General features: G+C 41.0%; 1 protein-coding gene across 1 annotated transcript in view; it reads left to right on the top strand.

Annotated features, from left to right (window-relative positions):
* FAT3 (FAT atypical cadherin 3) overlaps positions 1 to 21,506 on the top strand; it is an 817,465-nt gene that overhangs the window by 332,842 nt on the left and 463,117 nt on the right. The window contains exon 4 of the mRNA XM_060404221.1: positions 15,474 to 15,788. Within this exon, the coding sequence (XP_060260204.1) occupies positions 15,474 to 15,788 (315 nt within the window). The remainder of the gene's footprint in view (positions 1 to 15,473; positions 15,789 to 21,506) is intronic.

Raw genomic sequence — 21,506 nt, 5'->3', positions numbered from 1 at the left:
GCATGATTCTCTTATAATGATATGACCTTGCAAACATCATTGCAACTTTCAAACCTGTTTTCTCATCTCTAAAATGGGCTTAATATGGCACCTGTGAGCAATGCTACGGTACAGTCAGCACTCCATCAGGGCAGCTGGCATCGCTCTAACCTTATATACCTACTCTGCTTCTTTGCTTTAGTCTGACCAGTGAGTTTAACTTCAGCTGATGAAATGCTAATATAATGTTGAGTTCTCAGTTTCTTGCTGTTGTTATCCAGGGTTAAATAATGAGTTAGTAGCTAAATTTTCAGCTGAATGTCAAGAATTTGAATAAGAAAGTGTGGCAATGACAAGAGTGCCAGTCTTGTTTGCTTAGTTATGTCCACTGCGCTTGGAATGTAATACTTGATTCTTGCATTTGAGGCAAGTTTTTGGTATTCTTCAGTCGCAAAGTCATGCCTGACTCTGCAACCCCTTGGACTCTGCTTGCCAGGCTCCTTTATCCTCTCATCTCCCACAGTTTACTCAGATTCATGTACATTGAGCTGGTGATGCTATTTTAGGCAATACTTGATCATAAAATACATATTGCCTTATAAAACCATAGTAATACTTTAAAAACAATAATTACTAGCATTTGAAGAGTACTTATTATATACCCTGGTGGCTCAGACCGTAAAGAGTCTGCCTGCAATGCAGAAGACCCAGGTTCAATCCCTGGGTCATGAAGAGCCTCTGGAGAAGGGAATGGCTACACACTCCAGTACTCTTGCCTGGAGAATTCCGTGGACAGAGGCGCGTAGCAGGCTACAGTTGATCAGGCTGCAAAGAGTAGGACATGACTGAGTGACTAACACTTTCACACTTTCTATTATGTACCAGGCACTGTGCTGGGCATTTTAAACAGGAAACAATCTGTGTTTCCTACCATTGTTATAATATGAATTAAACACATTTCTATTCTTTAAACATCAAGTAACTTTATGAGGTGCCATCCCTATTTTATAGGTAAGGAAACAAGCAGAGAAGTTGTTATTTGAACAAGGGCACATCACTAATAAATGAAAGAGATAAAATCAAGACTTTTTACCTGAATTTTCTCTATGCTTCCTGACTTCAAAAGTAGGGTCATTTACAGTCAATTTATTGGAGAAAGCAATGGCACCCCACTCCAGTACTCTTGCCTGGAAAATCCCATAGGCAGAGGAGACTGGCAGGCTGTAGTCCACGGGGTCGCTAAGAGTCGGACAGGACTGAACGACTTCACTTTTACTTTTCACTTTCATGTATTGGAGAAGGAAATGGCCACCCACTCCAGCCTGGTGGGCTGCCGTCTATGGGGTCGCACAGAGTCGGACACGACTGAAGTGACTTAGCAGTAGCAGTAACAGTACAGTCGATTTATGGGGCTTCCCTGGTAGCTCAACTGGTAAAGAATCTGCCTGCAATGCAGGAGACCTGGGTTTGACCTGGGTTAGGAAGATCCCCCGGAGAAGGGAGAGGCTATCCACTCCAGTATTCTGGCCTGGAGAATTCCATGGACTGTATAGTTCATGCAGTCGCAAAGAGTTGGACACGACTGAGAGACTTTCATTCACAGTCAATTTATCAGCCATTTTCTGGTCATCACCCTCAGTAAAAAGTGCATTTAAATGCATTTTGTATCATAGCCCACTGTGCTCTCTCTGTCATTCTCACACATATAAGTTTTACAAAGCACTATTTATCCTTATTATACACAACACTGATTTTTCCCTCCTATTATATTTCATTTAAAAAATACACAGATTGGACTTACTAAATTGATCTTAACTCAGTGATCATTACCAACTAAAATAAAAAAAAATAATACACACTTGCTTTTTTTCCTGTAGGAATAAAAAATTCTATACATTGGATAAGCAATAAGACTCATATATGTAAAAGGATTTGCTTCTTACCCTTTCGAGGTGGTCTCATGAAACAGTGTCATTTCATAACGCAAAGGTTACAGTGAAGGAGAAGCACATTATATGAATCATGTTGTCCAAATGAATTACTGCTGTCATCTGAATTAAAACAGATACATGGTTCCAAATCAGAGTCCTAAGTGACTTGAACATTTCCATCAGAGATTGTGAATTATATGTAATGGAAGCTAAATAGTTGTAGTTTTTCATTTTAGAACAGCCATAGCTGTCAGGTTCCGATCATACACAAAAGCCAGTTGTGCCATGAAAAATACAATGTAAGAGCCAAGAGACCGCCCAGACTCCAGGAATGAGCCAGACTTCTTGGGAGGTCAGTGCTCAGACTTGGGCATGGAGGGAGGAGGTCTAACTCATTTTAGTGATTTTTTTTCCACCCATCTCTTCTGGATGCTTCCCAGCGAATATGACCATTTATTTAATGGGCATTTGAAACCTTTCTGGTCTCTGCTCAGGGCTTTGGTTTGATAGCAAAAACAGAAGTTAGGTATTCCAAAGATCAACTGGTTGTGAACAACTGTTCCTTAGGAATTTAATATTGGTTCTGTGTAAGAAACTGAGCGAAGGACTGATCAGCTCTACTCACTAAAAATAAAGCATTTTTATAGCTGGTTTAAAAATCCTGTGTCGGCATGTCTTTGAAGCATTCCTTGAACTGGTTATGAATAAATATATTATACATTTGCCTCCCCTTCCTTGCTATAATTTCTCTTTGCACAAGAACAGTTATCCCCTTATCCTGGACTTTACGATCTTCCCGACAAGATTTACCTGTTGGCACATTCCCCACCAGGACCTTTCTGCGAATGGCTGCGGCTCAGGAATGGGTTTCCCTTTCATCCAGTTCGCATTCGCTGAGTGATTCTGTGTGTCAGGGACCGATCAAGCAGAAGATGAATAAGACACTGGCCCCCTTTAAGATCCTCGTTGGTGTCAGACGTACAAGGAAAACTGCAAAATGGTGTCTTCAATGCCATAGTAATGGCGGCCATAAATACAGTGGGAGAGTAAGTGGGCAAGTCTGGGTTGGGAGCTACTGACTTCACAAAGCAAGAAGCGCGGAGTCTGTGTCTCCAAGGTGGGAGGCTGTTCTTCCAGGCCCAGGGGCCAATGTGAGCAGTTTTGAGGTGTCTGCAGTGTGCAGGTGGGTGGGTGCAGGGGAAGGAGATGGGGTGGCAGAGATGCCCATGGTGTGCTCGCTGTGGCTGCGGACCGACTTCGGGTGCGGGAGGACCGACTTCCGGTGTGGGAAGGCCCGCCCTCTCCTGTCCTCGCCGGTCTTGCTGGGCCAGGGCTCTCAGTCCTCTGCGGGAGAGGATGGCTCTGGCTGCTCCACCCTCTGCAGCTGGCCTTGAACTTGGAGACTTTCTCCTGGAGGCTGAGCAGACGCTACAGGTGACTCGGGTCCCAGCTCCTGGTCATACACAGACTGCACTCTGAAGGAGCTGAAGCAGGATGTTCAGTGTGTGCCGGTGCGGTCACTGCCCTCTCTGGCTGTCTCTGCAGCGGGGCATGCTCACCCACCTACATCTCCTGCAGCCTCACGTGGGTTATGGAAGATTGTGCCAACCGGGGAAGATTAGATGTTCTCAGTGGGGCCTCCTGCCATCTTAATTAAACTTTCTTTCAGCAGCTCTTCCTGTTTCCGCTCCCCAGGGGCTAACTAGGTTGCTATTTTTCCCCCCTTTTTAGCAAGTTGCCATATGTTGGACGCTGTTAATGGAATTATAATAATTTTCGGCTGGGTTCTTTCTGCGCAGCCATCAAAACTCCATTGGAAATAGAAACGCCGTTCACTCGTTCAACACATATTTAATATCCAAGCATCTTGTGCACAAAGCGTCAGGGGCTCTGGAGGTGCTGGGTTCTGTGTGGAGGAAGACAGGAAGGACCCTCTGTGCCCTGGGGGGTAGTATAGTCTAATGCGGAAATAGGCACTAAGTCCAGAATTAAGGTCACCTGCCATGAAATCTGCTCCTCAAAAAGGCAAGTGCCTCTGTAACTACAGAGCATGCCTAAGATTTTGAGCAAATAGCAGGCCAGTATGGACCCCAATACAAAAATTCTGTAAGCAACCTGCAGTCCAGGATGATCTCCTGAAAATCCAGGGTTATTCCTGCATTCTATTTTAGTTTCTTTTTAATTCATTTTATTGACGGATAGTTGATTTACAATGTTGTGTTACTTTCTATTGTACAGGAAAGGGATTCAGTTCTACATAGACGTGAACTCTTTTTTATATTAATCCCCCAATTAGGACCTTGCTGTTTATCCATTCTCTACATAATACTTTGCAGCTGCTAATCCCAAATTCCCAATCTGTCCCCCGCCAACTCTCCTTCTTGGCAATCGCAAGTCTGTTCTCTACGTCTTTGTGCCAGTTTGTGTTTCATAGGTAAGTGTATTTGTGTCACATGTTAAATTCCGCGTATAAGTAATACCATATGCTATTTCTTTCTCCCTGCATCCTCTGTATTTTTTTAGCTGTTCTCCTTTTATTCCTGCATCCTCTTTAATATCACAGTTCCCGTGCTGTCCTTTGCTGTTGCAGCCTTCCTTAGGGCCATGGGATTTCAGCTCTGTTGGACTATGCAGTGTAGACACGTCAAAGGAGGAAGGGTGTGCGGTGAAGGCCGTGACAGCCCAGAGGCCTCCTTTCTGAACTCCCCTCCTCTCGCTCTTTGATCCTCCTCTGTTCCTAGTATCTGACTACCCTAACTTTAACTTGGAGCCACATTTGTTGAGGGATACCTCCCAAACACCAATCTTACACATTTTAATGTCAGTGACTCAACTTTCTTTGGATACTGGAAATTTATCAGTAATGTACATACACTGTCTATACCTAACTTTAGAACCGTTCTTGGGAGCCATTCACATACATGTCTTAATCAGTATATAATAAAATAATTTTCAAATTATCTTGAATTTTCACAGTAATGCAGAGGTCACGTTATTACTGCTTTATTTTTAGAGTTTCTAAAATAATTGTTTCTGATTCCCTGCATATTCCTCGCATCACATTATGGGCAGTATTTTAATTAATGTTCTTACAAAGAGGAGAAAATTCAACATGGTTTTTCATCTCCATGTTGAGAAAACGGCATAGCAATTTGTTCACAAATCTCAATAATTTGTGCTAAAACTAACATTTACCTGTATTGCTCTTTGCACAGCTTAGAATCACTAAGCACTTTTAAATATAGAAATTTTGGAAAAGAGTTTCTACCCGAGGCATAAAATCAGCATGGTAACAACACACTAGGCTTAATAGCAGCCTTTTCTTCTTCTTTTCTTCTTTCTGCAAGTCAACAGCTACATGTTTATCAAAAATGCAAGCCTTGTGCCTGCGCACCCTGATGTTAAGGACTCCAGCTAGATGAGGGATCTGCTTTTGTTTTTTTCTCAAAAGCTGGCGTAACAGCCTGAGTATCTCTCTCGTCAGTGCCTCTGGTACTGTCCACAGAGCAAGTGGGCACATTTCATCCCAGTTATGAATAGAAGATGAATCCAGGGTGGCGTGCACGTGTCAGAGGTTAGAACGGTTTAATGGGATGAAATGCGAATGAAAATTGGAAAACAATCCAAGGAATCTGTAGAAGATGAGAATGGGAGAAACTCAATTAGCTGAAACCAGACACTTCCCTCCTCTGGGCCCTGGTTTCTCTGGGCTATTGTAGGTGCTTATTTGGTTATAAATAGGAAAGCAAAGAGTTTATTGTTTCCGCTGTAAAGAAAGGTAAGGTGGTTTCAAGGATTTTATTCATGTGCCTGTATAGTCCCTATAACCTAATCAGCCTAACTTAATTACCTAAGTATGGCATTGTCTGTGTAGTTTCAGCAAAACTGGTTAAAGGAAAAAGCAATCTAGTCAGATTTAACCTGAAAGGATGAAAGAAGACACAGTTCTGGAGGGTGTTTTTCTCCTAGATAAGCTTTTATAAACTTGTCGTAATAAACATAGTTATAAGTTTTCAATCACATTCGGGGAAAAGCAACCACAATACTAAACTTAGACTTCAATCCAGCTTCCTTTGTTTACTCTATGCTTCACTTCCACCACCTAGAGTGTGTTTTTGCCAAGGAAATCATTTCAGCTTTTTGGGGTATCATATATGCAGTTATCTCTGCAACTTCAGTAAAAATATTTTTTTGGTAAATATCCACTCAGCTGTGGAAGTCAGAGTGCATTCACTTGAGAAAAAGAATAAGTGAGCTGTAGGCTTTCATTATTTTATTAGGAAGTTTCTGAAGGCTTTTGCTCCTTATGGAATGGTATAGCAGTGCTTAGTGGTGTCCAGCTCCGCAACCCTATAGACTGTAGCCCACCGGGCTCCTCTGTCCTGACCTGGGGATCGAACCTGTGTCTCCTGCATTGGCAAGTGGATTCTTTGCCACTAGTGCCACCTGGGAAGCTCCCTGTGGAGTGGTAGATAAGAACTTTGTATCTGGGTGAGTACAGTGTGACTTATATTTGCCATATTCTGATATAGAAGAAATAAAAAAGCGAAAGGAAAAAGTGTTCCCTTTAACTTGGAGACAAGTTTTCCAAAAGTGAAAATATCCATCAAGTTCAAGTGGTGCAGTCCCAGTTTTAAGAGTGAGCTTTGTACCACCCTGCATTGCTTTAAAGTAAACACACGAGCTTTTGTGAATATGTCTGTAGTACATACCCTAAAGCATTAGCCCAGACATTTTGGTTCAGGAGATCTTTCTTCAAGTCTAGTCTGACTTCTTGGAAGTGAAAAGGCTTTTCTAAGCAAAATTAAAATTCCCAGTCCCAGATTTTTTTTTTTTTTTGATATCTACAATATGAGATCATGGATGCTAACTAAACTTACTGTGGTAAACATTTCACAGCATATGTGAGTAAAGAAATTATGCCATACAGTACAGTAAAGTACAACCTTAAACTCCTACTGGGATGTATGTCAATTGTATCACAATGAACCTGGGAGAAAAAAAAAAAAATAAAAACATCTCCAGTCCAAATGAAGACTCTTACAGAGTTAGTCTGCTCAGAGAACCCAGGTGCCCTTTGTCCTTTATGCTAAGTTGGTAGTAGATAATCCTAAATATTGGATTAAAGTATCACTGATATGTAGTGTTCTTTCTTGAAGAGCTAAAGGTTATGCTCTGACATTTCATTTAAAACTACTACAGCACTTTTTAAAGCTGAAGAATTTGTTTTTGTGGACAGATGTTAATTTCATTAAAGGTGTGCATCATATAAAGTCTTTCTTTACAATAAAATTTTTAGCACCATCTTGCTGTCAACGGTGTTTTGTCTCACCACAAAAACGTGGCATTTGGTTTTTGAGTCGAATGGTTAAAATACAATGAGGAATGATTTAAAGGGTTTTGTAAGGACAGCTGTTAGCTCTATAGAAGATAAATTGCAGATTTTTTTCCCATTGACAATAATACAGATTTTTTGAAAATTTAGTAAAAAATGTGGTCAGAAACTGCTGGTGAGATTATAAGTAGCGTAGACTTTTTAGAAGACAGTTGACTCAAATGCGTTTAAAAATATAAGACCCTTTGACTCATTCTTTCTCTCTCTAGAAATTTATTCTAAGAAATAATTGAAAAAAAGACGTAGATGCAAGGTTATTCATCTAAGTATGAGTTATATTAACAATAGCAAAAAATAAAATATGACCTAATAAATGACTTAGCAAAGGGGCTTCGTTAAATAAATGATGAACATTGTGTGAGTATTTCAACAGGTACGTATGGAGCTTCTAGTGTGTACTAGCCATTTCTCTAGGGTAGACAACAGTGATGCAACAGAGAAGACTCTTGCACGGAGGGAGCTTATATTTTTTGTTAGTTGGCTAGTGGGCAAGTGGGCATTACCACACAACCATTCAAAGCAAAACGTATAAAGCTACAGGTGTTAGTGTGGAAAGCTGTTCAGTACATGGTAGTAAATGAGGATCCACAATTCCTGAGAAATACTCTGCTTTGGGGAGAAAATAATCTAGAGCAAAGGCAATATATCAAGGACATTAACAGTTATTATCTTTGGGTCATGAAATAATGGGTGTTTTAAAAATGTATTTATTTTGCATATTTTCTTCTACAATGAAGTCTTTTTATTGTTAACACAAAGATTTACCTAGTAACCAATTTGAATGCTCCAAAAGTTTCTGCTAGGCAAAAGATTGCCTCTTTTTCTCTTTTTCTTTCTTCCTTCCTTCCCTCCTTCTTCCCTCCTCCCCCTTCCTTTTCTTTCTTTCTCCCTGTCTCTCCCTCTCTGTTGCTCTGTCTCCTGTCACTGAAGCACGGGAATAGATAGGAACTCCAGCTTCCCCCAAAGACCCGTTTCTTTGTTCCTCTCCATTGCTACCAGAAAGTATTTCTGTGTATATAACCAAAATGCTTTGCGCTGGGGTGTGTGCTCATTTCTTCAAAAGAGTCCAGCGAATTACTGCTGTTTGTGAAATAACCTCTATACATTTAGACACTTAACAAAACTAACTCTTGACTTTATTTCATGTTTCCTGAAATCATTTTCTCCTGGTTTAAATTTCAACCTTCCTTTCTACTCGACTGTGTGAATCCGGTCATTGTGCTTAGGGGTGGTATGCAAATTAGCATGGACCACAGAAAGGATCTGAGGCTGGGAACAATCTGGGATACAGAAAAGAAAAGAAAAAACAATGAGAACTGTATGTGTTGCTACAGATTGGTCCTCTGTCCACTTCCAGTTTTCAGGCTGTTGGTGTCTGATGCTAGCTACACAGACCAGATTTACTGTAGAGAGAGAACAGGTATATATTTTGAGTCCATTCAAAACTGGTCCTGAGATTTTGTCTTTAAAAAAAAAAATCAAATACCAAGTGTATGTTTACTGAGTTCATAGAACTTCCTGGGAGGTTTTGAGCAGCCAGCTAAGTTTTAAAATTCGTGGGTCCCAAACAGACGAGGAGAGCTGTCCATTTTCATTAACTCCAGACAAAAGCTTGAAATCAGCCTGCAGTGTTTCGCCTTAATTTCTTGTGCTGCTCTCCAGCCTTGAGCCTTGTGAAATAACATGGAACGAAGGCGGCTTGCATTTCAGGACCTAATTGTTTCCTGCAACTGTGCTGTGGCTTTTTCTTCTTCTGCAAAGATGAAAGATATCTCAACAGGAGTTGGTATGAAGAGGCGGGAACAGAGCAGAACAAAAGTGTCGGGTGGATGAGAATCAGCGGACTAGCGGCCAGTGAGAGAGTGTGTCTTCCAGGCTTTCTGTCTGGGGCCCGGGGCTTTCATTCCAGCTGTCTGTGGTGCGAATCTGTCTACAGTGCAATGTGTAAGTGAATGATAAAATCAACTGATGTGTCCATGAAGCTGCATCTTGGCTTCAAGCCTTGAAAATAATACCATGGCACCATCCGCATTCTTGGTAGTAAAAGGATGACTCAAAACTGCACATGTTTTTTAAGAAAATTGTCTTATCCTCAGGGCACCCGGAGCTGGTGCTCTGTGACACCCGAGGGGGTGGGGTGGGAAGGAAGGTGGGAGGGGAATTCAGGATGGGCGGACATGTGTATACCTATGGCTGATTCGTGTTGATGTATGGCAAAAGCCATCATAATATTGTAAACTACCCATCCTCCAATTAAAATAAATAAAATTTAAAAAAAAAAAAAAGAAAACTTTTATCAAACAGGATAGTTCACAGATGGAGAGTTGACTTCCAGATCTAGGTAACTGCATGTAGACTAGAGAAATCTAAGCTGGATGACAGGCTAGTGATCACAGGATGCCTAGATGACTCAGGTTTTTTTGTTGTTGTTGTTGTTTTTTTTTTTTCAAATGAAGCTATTCCTGAGTGCTTGTCTGTAAAGAGCCAGACATCCCAACTTGCTTGCATTTACCAAATGTTATGATGTTATCCTTCATTTATTTATTCAACATTTACAGTGTTCCAAATTTCTAGCCACCATCCTAGAATAGAGAAAAACAAGACAGAATGCTCTGTATTCATAGGGAGGTCGTAGGAGATTGGTAAAGGGACAAAGTAAAAGCAGATGGGGATGCCCCAGACCCTGGCTGGTAGGAGGAGGGTGTTCTCTGAATCTGAAACTTCCTTGAGGAACAGAGAAGATGGTTTGTTTCCTGGAGGCAGGGACTGAAGGAGCAGGGAGTGCAGACGCCTTTGTATAAAAGCAGAGGGGTGATGCGGTATTTAAGAAAGAAGTTGTCTTCCAGTTCTCCTGGTCTCCAACCATTCCAGCATTTGAGGATCTTCTGAGGAGATATAAAAATGGATTCGGAATAATATATTGAAACAACTTAAATAGAGGGAAGCAAGGAAACGATTGAATTTCCTGCTACTAAAGAGCTGATACCAACCCACTGTGAGGGATGCTGGGGCACGGGATTGCCTTCTTTTTCATGATAATGGGCACATGCGGATAAATCAGCAGGCAGCTCCAGTAATGAAGAGAGTGTGCTCCGGTTCACAGCTCCAAATTCCAGACCTGACTCTGCCACTCGTGCTTAAAATTTTCACTTTTAAAAGTGCTTTAAAGCATAGGTTTAAATATATTATGTGTCAAATATGTGACATATAAAGTATATTAAAGTATATGGGTGTGTAGTATGTATATACTAAAATGTATCTGAAGCATTTTGAATACCTGTTTTAAGATTCTGTCCTCCCACAATTGCTTTGTGCCTCTTGGCTCCTCCCATTTTAGCTGACTGCAGTTGATTTTAGTCTCTTTCAGAGTGGTAAAGGTTATAGGGATGACCATGGCTGCGAATGGAGTGACCTGGGTTGAGCTATGAGGATAAAATCCCTGTTCTTGCCCTAATTATCACCACACTCGGCTCAGAACAGTGATCCTTCCTAAGGCCATAAGAGCTTTATACAAGTCTAAGGTTGAATAGGAAAAGAAAGAAAAATAGTTATCTGTGTGATCCTCTTACATAAAGGCAAGCAAGGGTTGGCTAAAAGGGATTATGAAGCCCAGGAAAGAATTTCGTGTTCTCTCAGAAATAAAAGTAGTAAGTGTTTGATTCTTGAAGAAATAAGCAATTTAAAAATACACTTCACATCAACACAGGGGAAGCTGGGTGAAGGTTGCCCAGGAACTCTAGTTCATTTCCTTGCACCTTCCTATTAGTTTATAATTATTTCAGAATAAGAAGTTATTACAAAACGTAAGTGCACTGAGAACTGGGAGTTAATCTTTTGACTAACTGGGAATAAGAATTAAATATACATATGTGCACAAGGAAACAGGTAGATCTCTATTAGAAGTATTTACAAAGAATATACTGCCAGGGTGTTTTTAAAGGTCTTGTGTGTGTGTGTCTTTTTTGTAACTGCCTCAGAATCTGTAATACCTTTCCTGGAAGAGGGACTTTCATCATGTTATGTAGGCGCATGGCCACGAAGCATCCCCTAAACCATTTGTTGACAGTGTTTTTTAGAGCAGTTGTGGATGTTGCGGTGTAATTTTTCTGGGGCAACATAGCATTTGACACTCTGGTTGCTCCATATGGAGATACGGCTGGAAAATGATGAGTACAGTACCCCAGCCTGTGATAGTCATCTGCTATGAACAGCTCCATGAATTTTTCCTCTCATTTCCAATATTCAGAACTTAGTTGATAAGAACAAGATATATATAGTTGTGGGTTTTTAAAAAATAATTTGTTTGTCAGAAAGAACAACCATAGCTGGCATGTGCTTCATGCTGGGATCAACTTATTCCATTTCAAACTGTGCACAGTTCTAATAAATAAATAAATACAGTTTATGTACCTGCTTATACTATTAAATATTGTTACCCAAATAATTCCAGTCTGCCTTTATTATACAATAAGAAGAAATAGACGGAGAAAAATTTTATAAACCTAAGCATATCTCAAAGAGTATAAAAAAATCCCAACTGTATTTCTAAAGAAGTTTTTAATGGGCATCTTAATAAATATCAACATAAAGTTGGGTACCTCAATAGGGTCTATGTTGTGTATTTCTGTGATAGGTGAAACATGTGGGGAAGGATGTATCTGCATTTGGTATATTCCACCTGAGTCCTCTCTACTGAGCAGCACCCCCAGAAATTTGCTTCTAGAAGCTCACTGTAAACGGTTTTATTTTTATTTTTTAATTGTTGTTCAGTCACTCAGTCATGTCCAATTCTTTGCAACCTCATGGACAGCAGCACGCCAGGCTCCCCTATCCTTCACTATCTCCTGGAGTTTGCTCAGACTCATGTCCATTGAGTTGGTGATGCCATCCAAGCATCTCATCCTCTGTCATCCCCTTCTCCTCCTGCCCTCAGTCTTTCCCAGCATCGGGGTCTTTTCCAATAAGTCGGCTCTTGGCATCAGGTGGCCAAAGTATTGGGGCCTCAGCTTCAGCATCGGTTCTTCCAATGAATATTCAGGACTGATTGCCTTTAGGATGGACTGGTTGGATCTCCTTGCAGTCCAAGGGACTCTCAAGAGTCTTCTCCAACACCACAGTTCAAAAGCATCAATTCTTTGGCCCTCAGCTTTCTTTATAGTCCAACTCTCACATCCATACATGACTACTGGAAAAACCATAGCCTTGACTAGATGGACCTTCATAAATAAAGTGATGTCTCTGCTTTGTAATATGCTGTCTAGGTTCATCATAGCTTTTCTCTCAAGGAGGAAATTCATGGCTGCAGCCGCTGTCCACAGTGATTTTGGAGCCCCCAAAATAAAATCTGTTACTGCTTCCACTTTCTCCCCTCTGTTTCCATGAGTTGATGGGACCAGATGCTAACCTGTTACATGGGGAGGAGGTGTAGGCAAAATCTGAGAGCATTTTCATTAGATTAAGAATGGGATGAAGAATACTTTTGGAAATAATGATTGTATTTGTGGTCTTGATGGTGGTGATGGTTCAAGGGTATCAGAACTTACAAATTGTTTTCTTTGAATGTGTATAGTTATTGTATGCCAATTATACCTCAATTGAAAAAATGTAAAAAGGAATGCATGGTAATAATTAAAAAAAGCAGTGGGCTTATATGATTTTAGCAGTCTTTGGAAACCTCAGAAGTGAGTTTTTGCTTGATAGAAAAGCTCATGTGGATTTCCATTTTTTAATTGTGACCATGTGGATCATAATTAGCTGTGAAACACTGAAGAAAGTGAGGAAATGCTATCGCTGGGCATTAGTTGCTTAATATGGTTAATATGGAGCCTTGGATGAATCTTAAAATAATTGTCAACACATTTCACAGTCATTCTTTTCTTTTTGTCCTCAGATTTTTGGATCAGGAATGATGCCTGAACACTGTGTTCCAAGATACTCATTTGTACTTGTATTTAATGAGTAAATAGCCATAAACATATTTCATATTAATGAGAGAGAATTCTAACTTCTAGAGGACATGTCTGATGTTTCATTAAAAAATAGAGTAAAACTTCACTCATATATTTTAATTTACATTAGTGGGTGCCTTTCATCCAAGGACTTTTCAAAATCACCTAAATGTCCAAAGCCAGTAATACACCATCTCCCAGTTTGACAGGTGCAAGAAAAGAGATTTAAGTGATTTCCAGGGACCACAGACCAATTCTGTGACTACAAATCTGTGTGTGTGTGTGTGTGTGTGTGTGTGTGTGTGTGTGTGTGCGCGCGCGCAGATGCATGCTTGCTGTCTGTGCATGTGAGCACATGCATGGTGGGTGATCAGGCAAGGTACAGACAAAGCTGACCTAACTTCTTTGATTTTGTTCCTTGTTGAATTAAGTTTTCTTTTTAATGGACTAACTTTGCTGTTCCCCGAACTGGCCATTTTCATGAAAAGTTATCATGGGCAGTCACAAAGACCAAGCAACAATATGCCACATAACTGGAGAAGAAAATAATACCTAACAAGACTTTCCATCCCAAACTTCTCGCCTTCTCTCCTCACCCTTACTCTGAGGTGTGGCTACTATTTGCAAGGCTTTGGGGTATTTATTTTGATTCCTGTTGGTTTAACATGTACTCAGTATCTATTAACACTATAATATGTTGCAAACTTTGTACCAAACACTCGACATGCATTTAATTCCATGATCACCATGGTATTGAGATATGGGTGATAAAACTAGGCTTGCTGGGTTTAAACACATTGTACAGGGTAAAAGAGGTGGCAAGTAGTGGAGTCTGGATTTCAAAGCGGAACATTCAAGGCAGGCAGGTCTGGGTTCTCCAATTAGCCATGCAACCTGGAACACGTTACATACTCACATTTTAGACTTAATGCCCTCATTTATGAAAGAATTATAAAGTTTTCAGGGTTCTTTGGTGGATAACTTTAGAGCTAAAACTTCGACATCAGTTGTACAATCTCCCTTTGAATCACTTAGCTGTTTTGAATTTTAGGCAACTCTCTTCTGGCCTGTTTCTGGACAGATGCTCTCCTGCCTCCCAAGTGATACACTTGGCAGTTTGCTTAGTCAAAATCTATAGGCCGTATTATGCGCCTAATATGGTCAAAACTCTGACAGGAGAACCAAGGATAGAAGATTCAGGCCAGAAGTGGAGAACTGCTTCTTCACCCCATCCGGGGATGTTTCTCACAGTATAATAGTTAACAGGAATCCCATGCTTTTCATGAGTATCCTAATTACTTTTAGAGCTTTTATAAGCTGAGCCCCAGAGTTTTCCCATCACAGTGGTGAGTACTTAAGAGTTCTTGTAGTACACTCCTGCAGCTTTGGTGCTTTGGGTGAGGGCAGTAATGATATTCAAGAACACTGTGTTTTCCTTTGACTTTTCTGGCATATGTTTGATTTCCTGTTTGGCACTTGTTTCAACCCTGAAATGAGAAAGGTGGGAAGGAGCAGGCTGGGCATTTTTCTGCTCCTAATTTAAAATGCTTGTCCACGAATATCCCTCAAAGTGGCCCAGAGTTTATTTAGGGCCCTCTGTAGAGTTCTTGAGGGACCTAGAGCTCATGCAGAAAGTATGTTGGTATGGATTACGATGTCTTCTCTGATTCTTTTGGAATAACTGTGACATTTGATTTGTAGGGGAATTGCATCAAGGAGGCTTATATTTTCGCATGCAAAGCAGTTTCCATCCCAATTGGCTAAAGAACACTTGAAAGGTCTTTTTCACTTTTGTGAATGAACAGATAAAATATCATGTCCTGGGAAATCTTTTGGTTGCATAAGAAATCAATGCAACCTCAGGTTAAATGGAAATGTGGGTGTGACTGTGCACTGACTTCCCACGCATCATGGGAAGCGTTTCGACCTCTGGCCCACTCTCTTCCCATTGCTCCCAGTTGCCTTGTGTGTGTGTGTGTGTGTGTGTGTTGTCCATGCTGGAAATTCAAATAAAGTATTTGTGAGTGTGCTTACACGTTTCAAACGGTGGGCAAACTAGTTAATATAGTTTTCTGGCAGGTAATGTTCTGATGTAAAGAGAAACATCTTCATGTTTCTTTCATTTGCCATTATTACTTAGCACAGCCATTCTCTATTGGAGATGCTTGGCTCGGTCTCGCAATCTGCTCTCTCAGCCACTCTTTCCCTGCTTTCTCGTAGGAGTCATCTCTACTGCAGACATTCTCGATCGAGAGACAACGGGGTCTTACTGGCTGACTGTGTACGCCACAGATAGGGGTGTTGTTCCACTCTATTCTACTATTGAGGTCTACGTTGAAATTGAAGACGTGAACGACAACGCCCCACTGACCTCGGAACCTATTTATTATCCTGTTGTCATGGAAAACTCTCCAAAGGATGTATCTGTCATTCAGATCCAGGCTGAGGACCCTGACTCTAGTTCCAACGAAAAACTGACCTACAGGATTACAAGCGGGAATCCTCAGAACTTTTTTGCCATTAATGTCAAAACAGGTAAGGGGATGCTTGTGTGACTTTTCTTTCAGTTGTTAGCCCACCTTTTAAATTCGCAACTCTGGTATTTGCTGTGCCTTTTTATTTATTTCATTGTGTGGAGAAGAGCATCCTTCTTTCTGGGAACAGTTTCTGAAAAGGTGAACGTTCTTCCAGTCTGTTTAAGTGAAGTGATCTAACAGAAATTAAGAGGCTTTCTCAGAAAGCCTTAGGTTTGCTTTAGTCATAATTATAAAAAATGGCTCCTAGACCATTCAGAGCCTAGGCTATGCTGAGTTCTCTGGCTATCTGGCTTTGTGATGCCTCTCCTTCGAGACTTCCTCCCTCCCTTGGCCTTAATCCAGCTCATTATAAATAATCTCCTTAAAGCCTTAACTTTAAGCCCCAGATTGTTGTGATTTCTGTACTACCCATCAATGAAGTGTTATGTTTAGAAGAACTTCCAGTATCTAAATCTTTACATGAAACACATATTTTTAATTTTCTGGGTTTGTGCTTAGAAGTTTCTCGAGATTGCGGAAAACTATACTTGTTGGGTAAGGATCAGAAAGGGCAGGTGTGGAGTTGGTTGAATGTATTCTGAAGCAAGTATATAGCACTGGAAAAAAGTGCTTTGCGGAGTAAATCTCAGAAGTTTGTTGCTTTCTTGTGATTTGCTTCTTTCTGATATGTACAAGAGGGTGAAATACTCAGAGCTGAGATGGATGCAGTTTTAATTAATTGAAATTTAGAAGGATGTAAAGATATTATTGCTGTTTCCCTCTGGGCAAGTTGATGTTGGTCAACAGTTAGGCTGGGTGATGGAAATATGTCAGTGGGATGTGTTCTACTTTCTTGACGAAGTCCTGATGAAGTTGATAGTTGTTTTTCCTGGCTGTGTTTGTTCGAGTGGAAACATACCGCTGACCCCAAGCATTTTATAAGTGCCAGATTCCCATTAGCATAATGTAAAGAGAATGCCAAGCGTTTTTTTAAAACTATTGATTTTTTCCTAACTATAATATGAGTAGGTTAGTCATTTTGTTAAGCAGAGTTCAGCATTTGAGTAGCTTTGAATCTGGATCCAACCCTCATTTCCTTAGAAGACAGAGTAGTCATCAGCCACCAGTGTCTGATCGAGGCCTCTCTGAACATGAGGAAGGGCCCAGAGAGCTGCAGCCATGCCCATCCCTTCAGCACTGCCTGAAACCCACCCTCCTGCTTCACCTCTCCCTGGAGCCAAGGACTCTGCAATATGGTGAAAGAGAAATGAATTCAGATACTTCAGCAAATTAACAAGAAGAAAGGACAAAGACAAAAAAAGTCAAAGAAAAGAAGCTGAGGACATGGCCATCTCCACATTTCACTCCCCTGTGGAATCTGAAACACCCAGCTAGATTCCTAGTCTTCTCTCTTGATTCCACTGGCATTTGAGTCAGTAAGGGCAAACCCAGTGCCCTCTTTTGCAAAAGACACTGCACAAGGCCAATGTCAACTGGTCTCTTCCTGCACTCATGGCTGAAATTAAGGAAAGAATACATGTCACAGGGAAGAATTTGGGCTGGAGGTGAAGACCATAGAATGAACATTATTGGCAGAGAGCATGTAGACTCCTGTAACTAAAGATGTCTTTTATACAGCTTTGAAAAGTTTATGCATAAATTTTCAGAAAGTCCTGTATTATCAAAATGTGGACTGCATTACATGATAGGAACCTTCATCATAGTTGTAATTTCCCTGTCCTTGTTGTAGATTTTTAAAAAGGAGTTGTGCCAAGAATGACAATTTAGACCAACTTTTCTAATAGTCTAAAAGGGCCGCATGGCACACTTTGTAATTCTCAGACACATGATAAGAACACATTGGACTTTGTTTCTCCGTTTAGTCATTCACCAAGCATGTACTGTGCCTTCTGGTTTACAAACAAGATCTAATTTATAGAGTTATAAACTTAAGAGATGGCTCAAGCTTATCAGGGACCCAAAGGTACATGAAATTAGTAAAATGACAAACATTTATGATAGAGTGAAAGTCGAGTGAGAGAGTGCAATAACTGATTACGGTAGAAGAGTTTCATCAATATGGGGCGGGTGAGAGTGGTGGTCAGGGCGTACTTCATGGAGGAAGTAACATTTGGGGTTAGAAGTCCTGGTTTTCAAAACCTTGCTCTGTACATCTAACTGGGAAGCACCATCAACTGCAAAGAAAAACATAGACTAAATCAGACTCTGCTTTATGAGCTTAGGCAAGTTATTGAACCTCTCTGAACTTCATTTTTTAGTGAGAAAGGATTGTTGCAAGGGATAGAGAGGCTCTTATGTGAAGTGATTACCGCAGTGGCTGGCACATTGAAACTGTGCAAAAAAGGTGATACCCCATCCTGACTGCTGTGACTGATTACAGGCACATCACTTAATCTCCTAGGGCCTCAAGTTCTTACCTAGAGAAGGAAAATGCCTTGCTTTCTTCATATGAATTGCTCATGAAGTTTCAATGTCATGATGTGTTTGAAGGCCTTTGGTGAACTACAAATCTCCAAAAGAACCATGTTATGACTGTTCCTATTTCTGTTGGGGTGTACAGAACCATGAGCCTGGTGTAACTCTTGTTAAGTGTGTTGCTTTAATAACGCTGTCCATGGAGAAATTTCCGTCCAATTCAACAAACCCTCCAATGAGATGCTTTAATTTCGGGCATACTTCTTGTTTCTCTAAAGCCCTTTGTCTGCAATGGTTACATTAATGTAACATTTTTCAGGAATGCAGGGGAGATGTACCTAACTGGTATATTTAGGTAAGATTTATGCTTTAGATTTTTTTCAAGTAGATGTGGACCTGGGTAAACTGACCTTTCATTCCTCTGTGGTAGAGCTGAGATTTATAGAGTTTCGTTTTGCTTTGGCAATGTGCTCCATAATAAATAAGGATTAAAATGATTAATGCAAACTCAAATAATGTCAATGCTTAGGGTCCACAGCTTGCAGCAGATAACAGATGTCCTGAACTCGAGAAGGAAGAGAAAGACAGAGATTTCTCTGATGAACACTCTGTTCTCTACCTAAAGAACTGTTGTTGTTGTTTTTTTTTTCTACCAGACCTAAAATCACTTAAAGTCAGTAGTCTGTGGACTTTCTCCAATAATTCCTGTGGCTTAAGAAGGAAAACAAAAGCTGTAATGCTCCTAGGTCCTCTCTGGCTTGTACAGAGAAACCTTGATTGATTCCAGGCTGAGCAGTTGATTTCAATCAAAGGCAGCTTCCAGTCAGGGCCCTTCCTTGGCTTGTCAGTAACCGGAGCCCTGCCCACGTGTTCTGAGCCAGAGACACCCAACAGGCTGGCACTCACCTGTCTCTGGCACTCACCTGTCTCTCTGCGTGAGCAGGAACTCAAATGCTTTCTTCCCGCATTTGTAGTGAAATCCAAGCTGGCCACTGAGTGGTTGTCCAGGCTGATTCGGAGAACAGGTGTGGGAAGTTCCTCTAGGGTTTCAGAATGTTTACTGTAGTCTTGTCTACAGGATGGAAACCATTTAGCACAGTGCCAGCATGCTAGCAGTTAGTAGAGCACTCAATAAATGTTGTTATTATTGTTCAGTTCAGTCACTCAGTTGTGTCCGACTCTTTGCGACCCCATGAACTGTAGCACGCCAGGCCTCCCTGTCCATCACGAACTCCCGGAGTCTACCCAAACCCACGTCCATCGAGTCAACGATGCCATCCAACCATCTCATCCTCTGTTGTCCCCTTCTCCTCCTGCCCTCAATCTTTCCCAGCATCAGGGTCTTTTCCAATGAGTTAGCTCTTTGCAGCAGGTGGCCAAAATATTGGAGTTTCAGCCTCAACATCAGTCTTTCCAGTGAACACCCAGGACTGATTTCCTTTAGGATGGACTGGTTGGATTTCCTTGCAGTCCAAGGGACTCAAGAGTCTTCTCCAACACCACAGTTCAAAAGCATCAATTCTTCTGCACTCAGCTTTCTTTATAGTCTAAATCTCACATCCATATATGGCCACTGGAAAAACCATAACCTTGACTAGACAGACTTTTGTTGGCAAAGTAATGTCTCTGCTTTTTAATATGCTGTCTAGGTTGGTTATAACTTCCCTTCCAAGGAATAAGTGTCTTTTAATTCATGGCTGCAATTGCCATCTGCAGTGATTTTGGAGCTCAGAAAAATAAAATCAGCCATTGTTTCCACTGTTTCCCCATCTATCTGCCATGAAGTGATGGGACCAGATGCCATGATCTTAATTTTCTGAATGTTGAGCTTTAAGCCAACTTTTTCACTCTCCTCTTTCACTTTCATCAAGAGGCTTTTTAGTTCTTCTTTGCTTTCTGCCATAAGGGTGGTGTCATCTGCATATCTGAGGTTATTAATATTTCTCCCTGCAATCTTGATTCCAGCTTGTGTTTCTTCCAGTTCAGCGTTTCTCATGGTGTACTCTGCATATAAGTTAAATAAGCAGCATGACAATATACAGCCTTGACGTACTCCTTTTCCTATTTGGGACCAGTCTGCTGTTCCATGTCCAGTTCTAACTGTTGCTTCCTGACCTGCATACAGATTTCTCAAGAGGCAGGTCAGGTGGTCTGTATGCCCATCTCTTTCAGAGTTTTCCACAGTTTATTGTGATCCACACAATCAAAGGCTTTGGGATAGTCAATAAAGCAGAAGTAGATGTTTTTCTGGAACTCTTGCTTTTCCATGATCCAGCGGATGTTTGCAATTTGATCTCTGGTTCCTCTGCCTTTTCTAAAACCAGCTTGAACATCTGGGAGTTCACGGTTCACGTATTGCTGAAGCCTGGCTTGGAGAATTTTAAGCATTACTTTACTAGCGTGTGAGATGAGGGCAATTGTGTGGTAGTTTGAGCATTCTTTGGCATTGCTTTTCTTTGGAAGTGGAATGACAAGTGACCTTTTCCAGTCCTGTGGCCACTGCTGAGTTTTCCAAATTTGCTGGCATATTGAGTGCGGCACTTTCATAGCATCTTGTTAGTCATCCTGTATTCCCCACTAGAGTTGTTTGTGTAAGTTACAGGCATACTGCTCCCCAGATGTGTATACACACACACACACACATACATGTAGATATATATAGATACATATATATACACACACACACACATGTATTCTTTCTCTGACTCTTTTCCCTGATAAGTTATTGTAAGATATTGATGGGCTGCCCTGGTGCTCACTGAATGTGGCTCTCTGTGCTATACAGTAGGGCCTTTTTGCTTATCTATTTTGTATATAGTAGCATGTATCTGTTGATCCCAAACTCCTGATTTTCCCTCCCTTTTCCACTTTGGTAACCATGGTTTTGGTTTCTGTGTCTGTGAGTCTGTTTCTGTCTTGCAAATAAACTCATTTGTATCCCTTTGGGGATCCCCCTGTAAGCGATATGATGCGCCATGACACGGTGCTCTGTGTCCGATGTGCTTCACTTAGGGTGATAAGCTCTCGGCTCATCCGTGTCACTGCAGTGGCTTCCCTTCCTAGTCAGTGTGTAGCACGGGAGCCTTCCGTTGGGTTTTATAAAGTGTTAAGTGGACTGCTGTGTGCCACTGCTGTTCTAGACCTCAGGCATTGGTGGAATGGATGATAGAACAGAAGTATAAGACATTACAGCATTTAGGGGATTTATTCTCTTGGGTAAAATAGGCCCATCATGCATACAATGCATTTTAGCAAGAGTGTAAGGCAGATTATTAATAAAAATAATAAGTGACCAAACTCT

This window comes from Ovis aries, chromosome 21 (assembly GCF_016772045.2).
Source record: "Ovis aries strain OAR_USU_Benz2616 breed Rambouillet chromosome 21, ARS-UI_Ramb_v3.0, whole genome shotgun sequence".
NCBI classification, from domain to species: Eukaryota; Metazoa; Chordata; class Mammalia; order Artiodactyla; family Bovidae; genus Ovis; species Ovis aries.
This window is presented reverse-complemented; position numbering and strand designations above follow the sequence as displayed.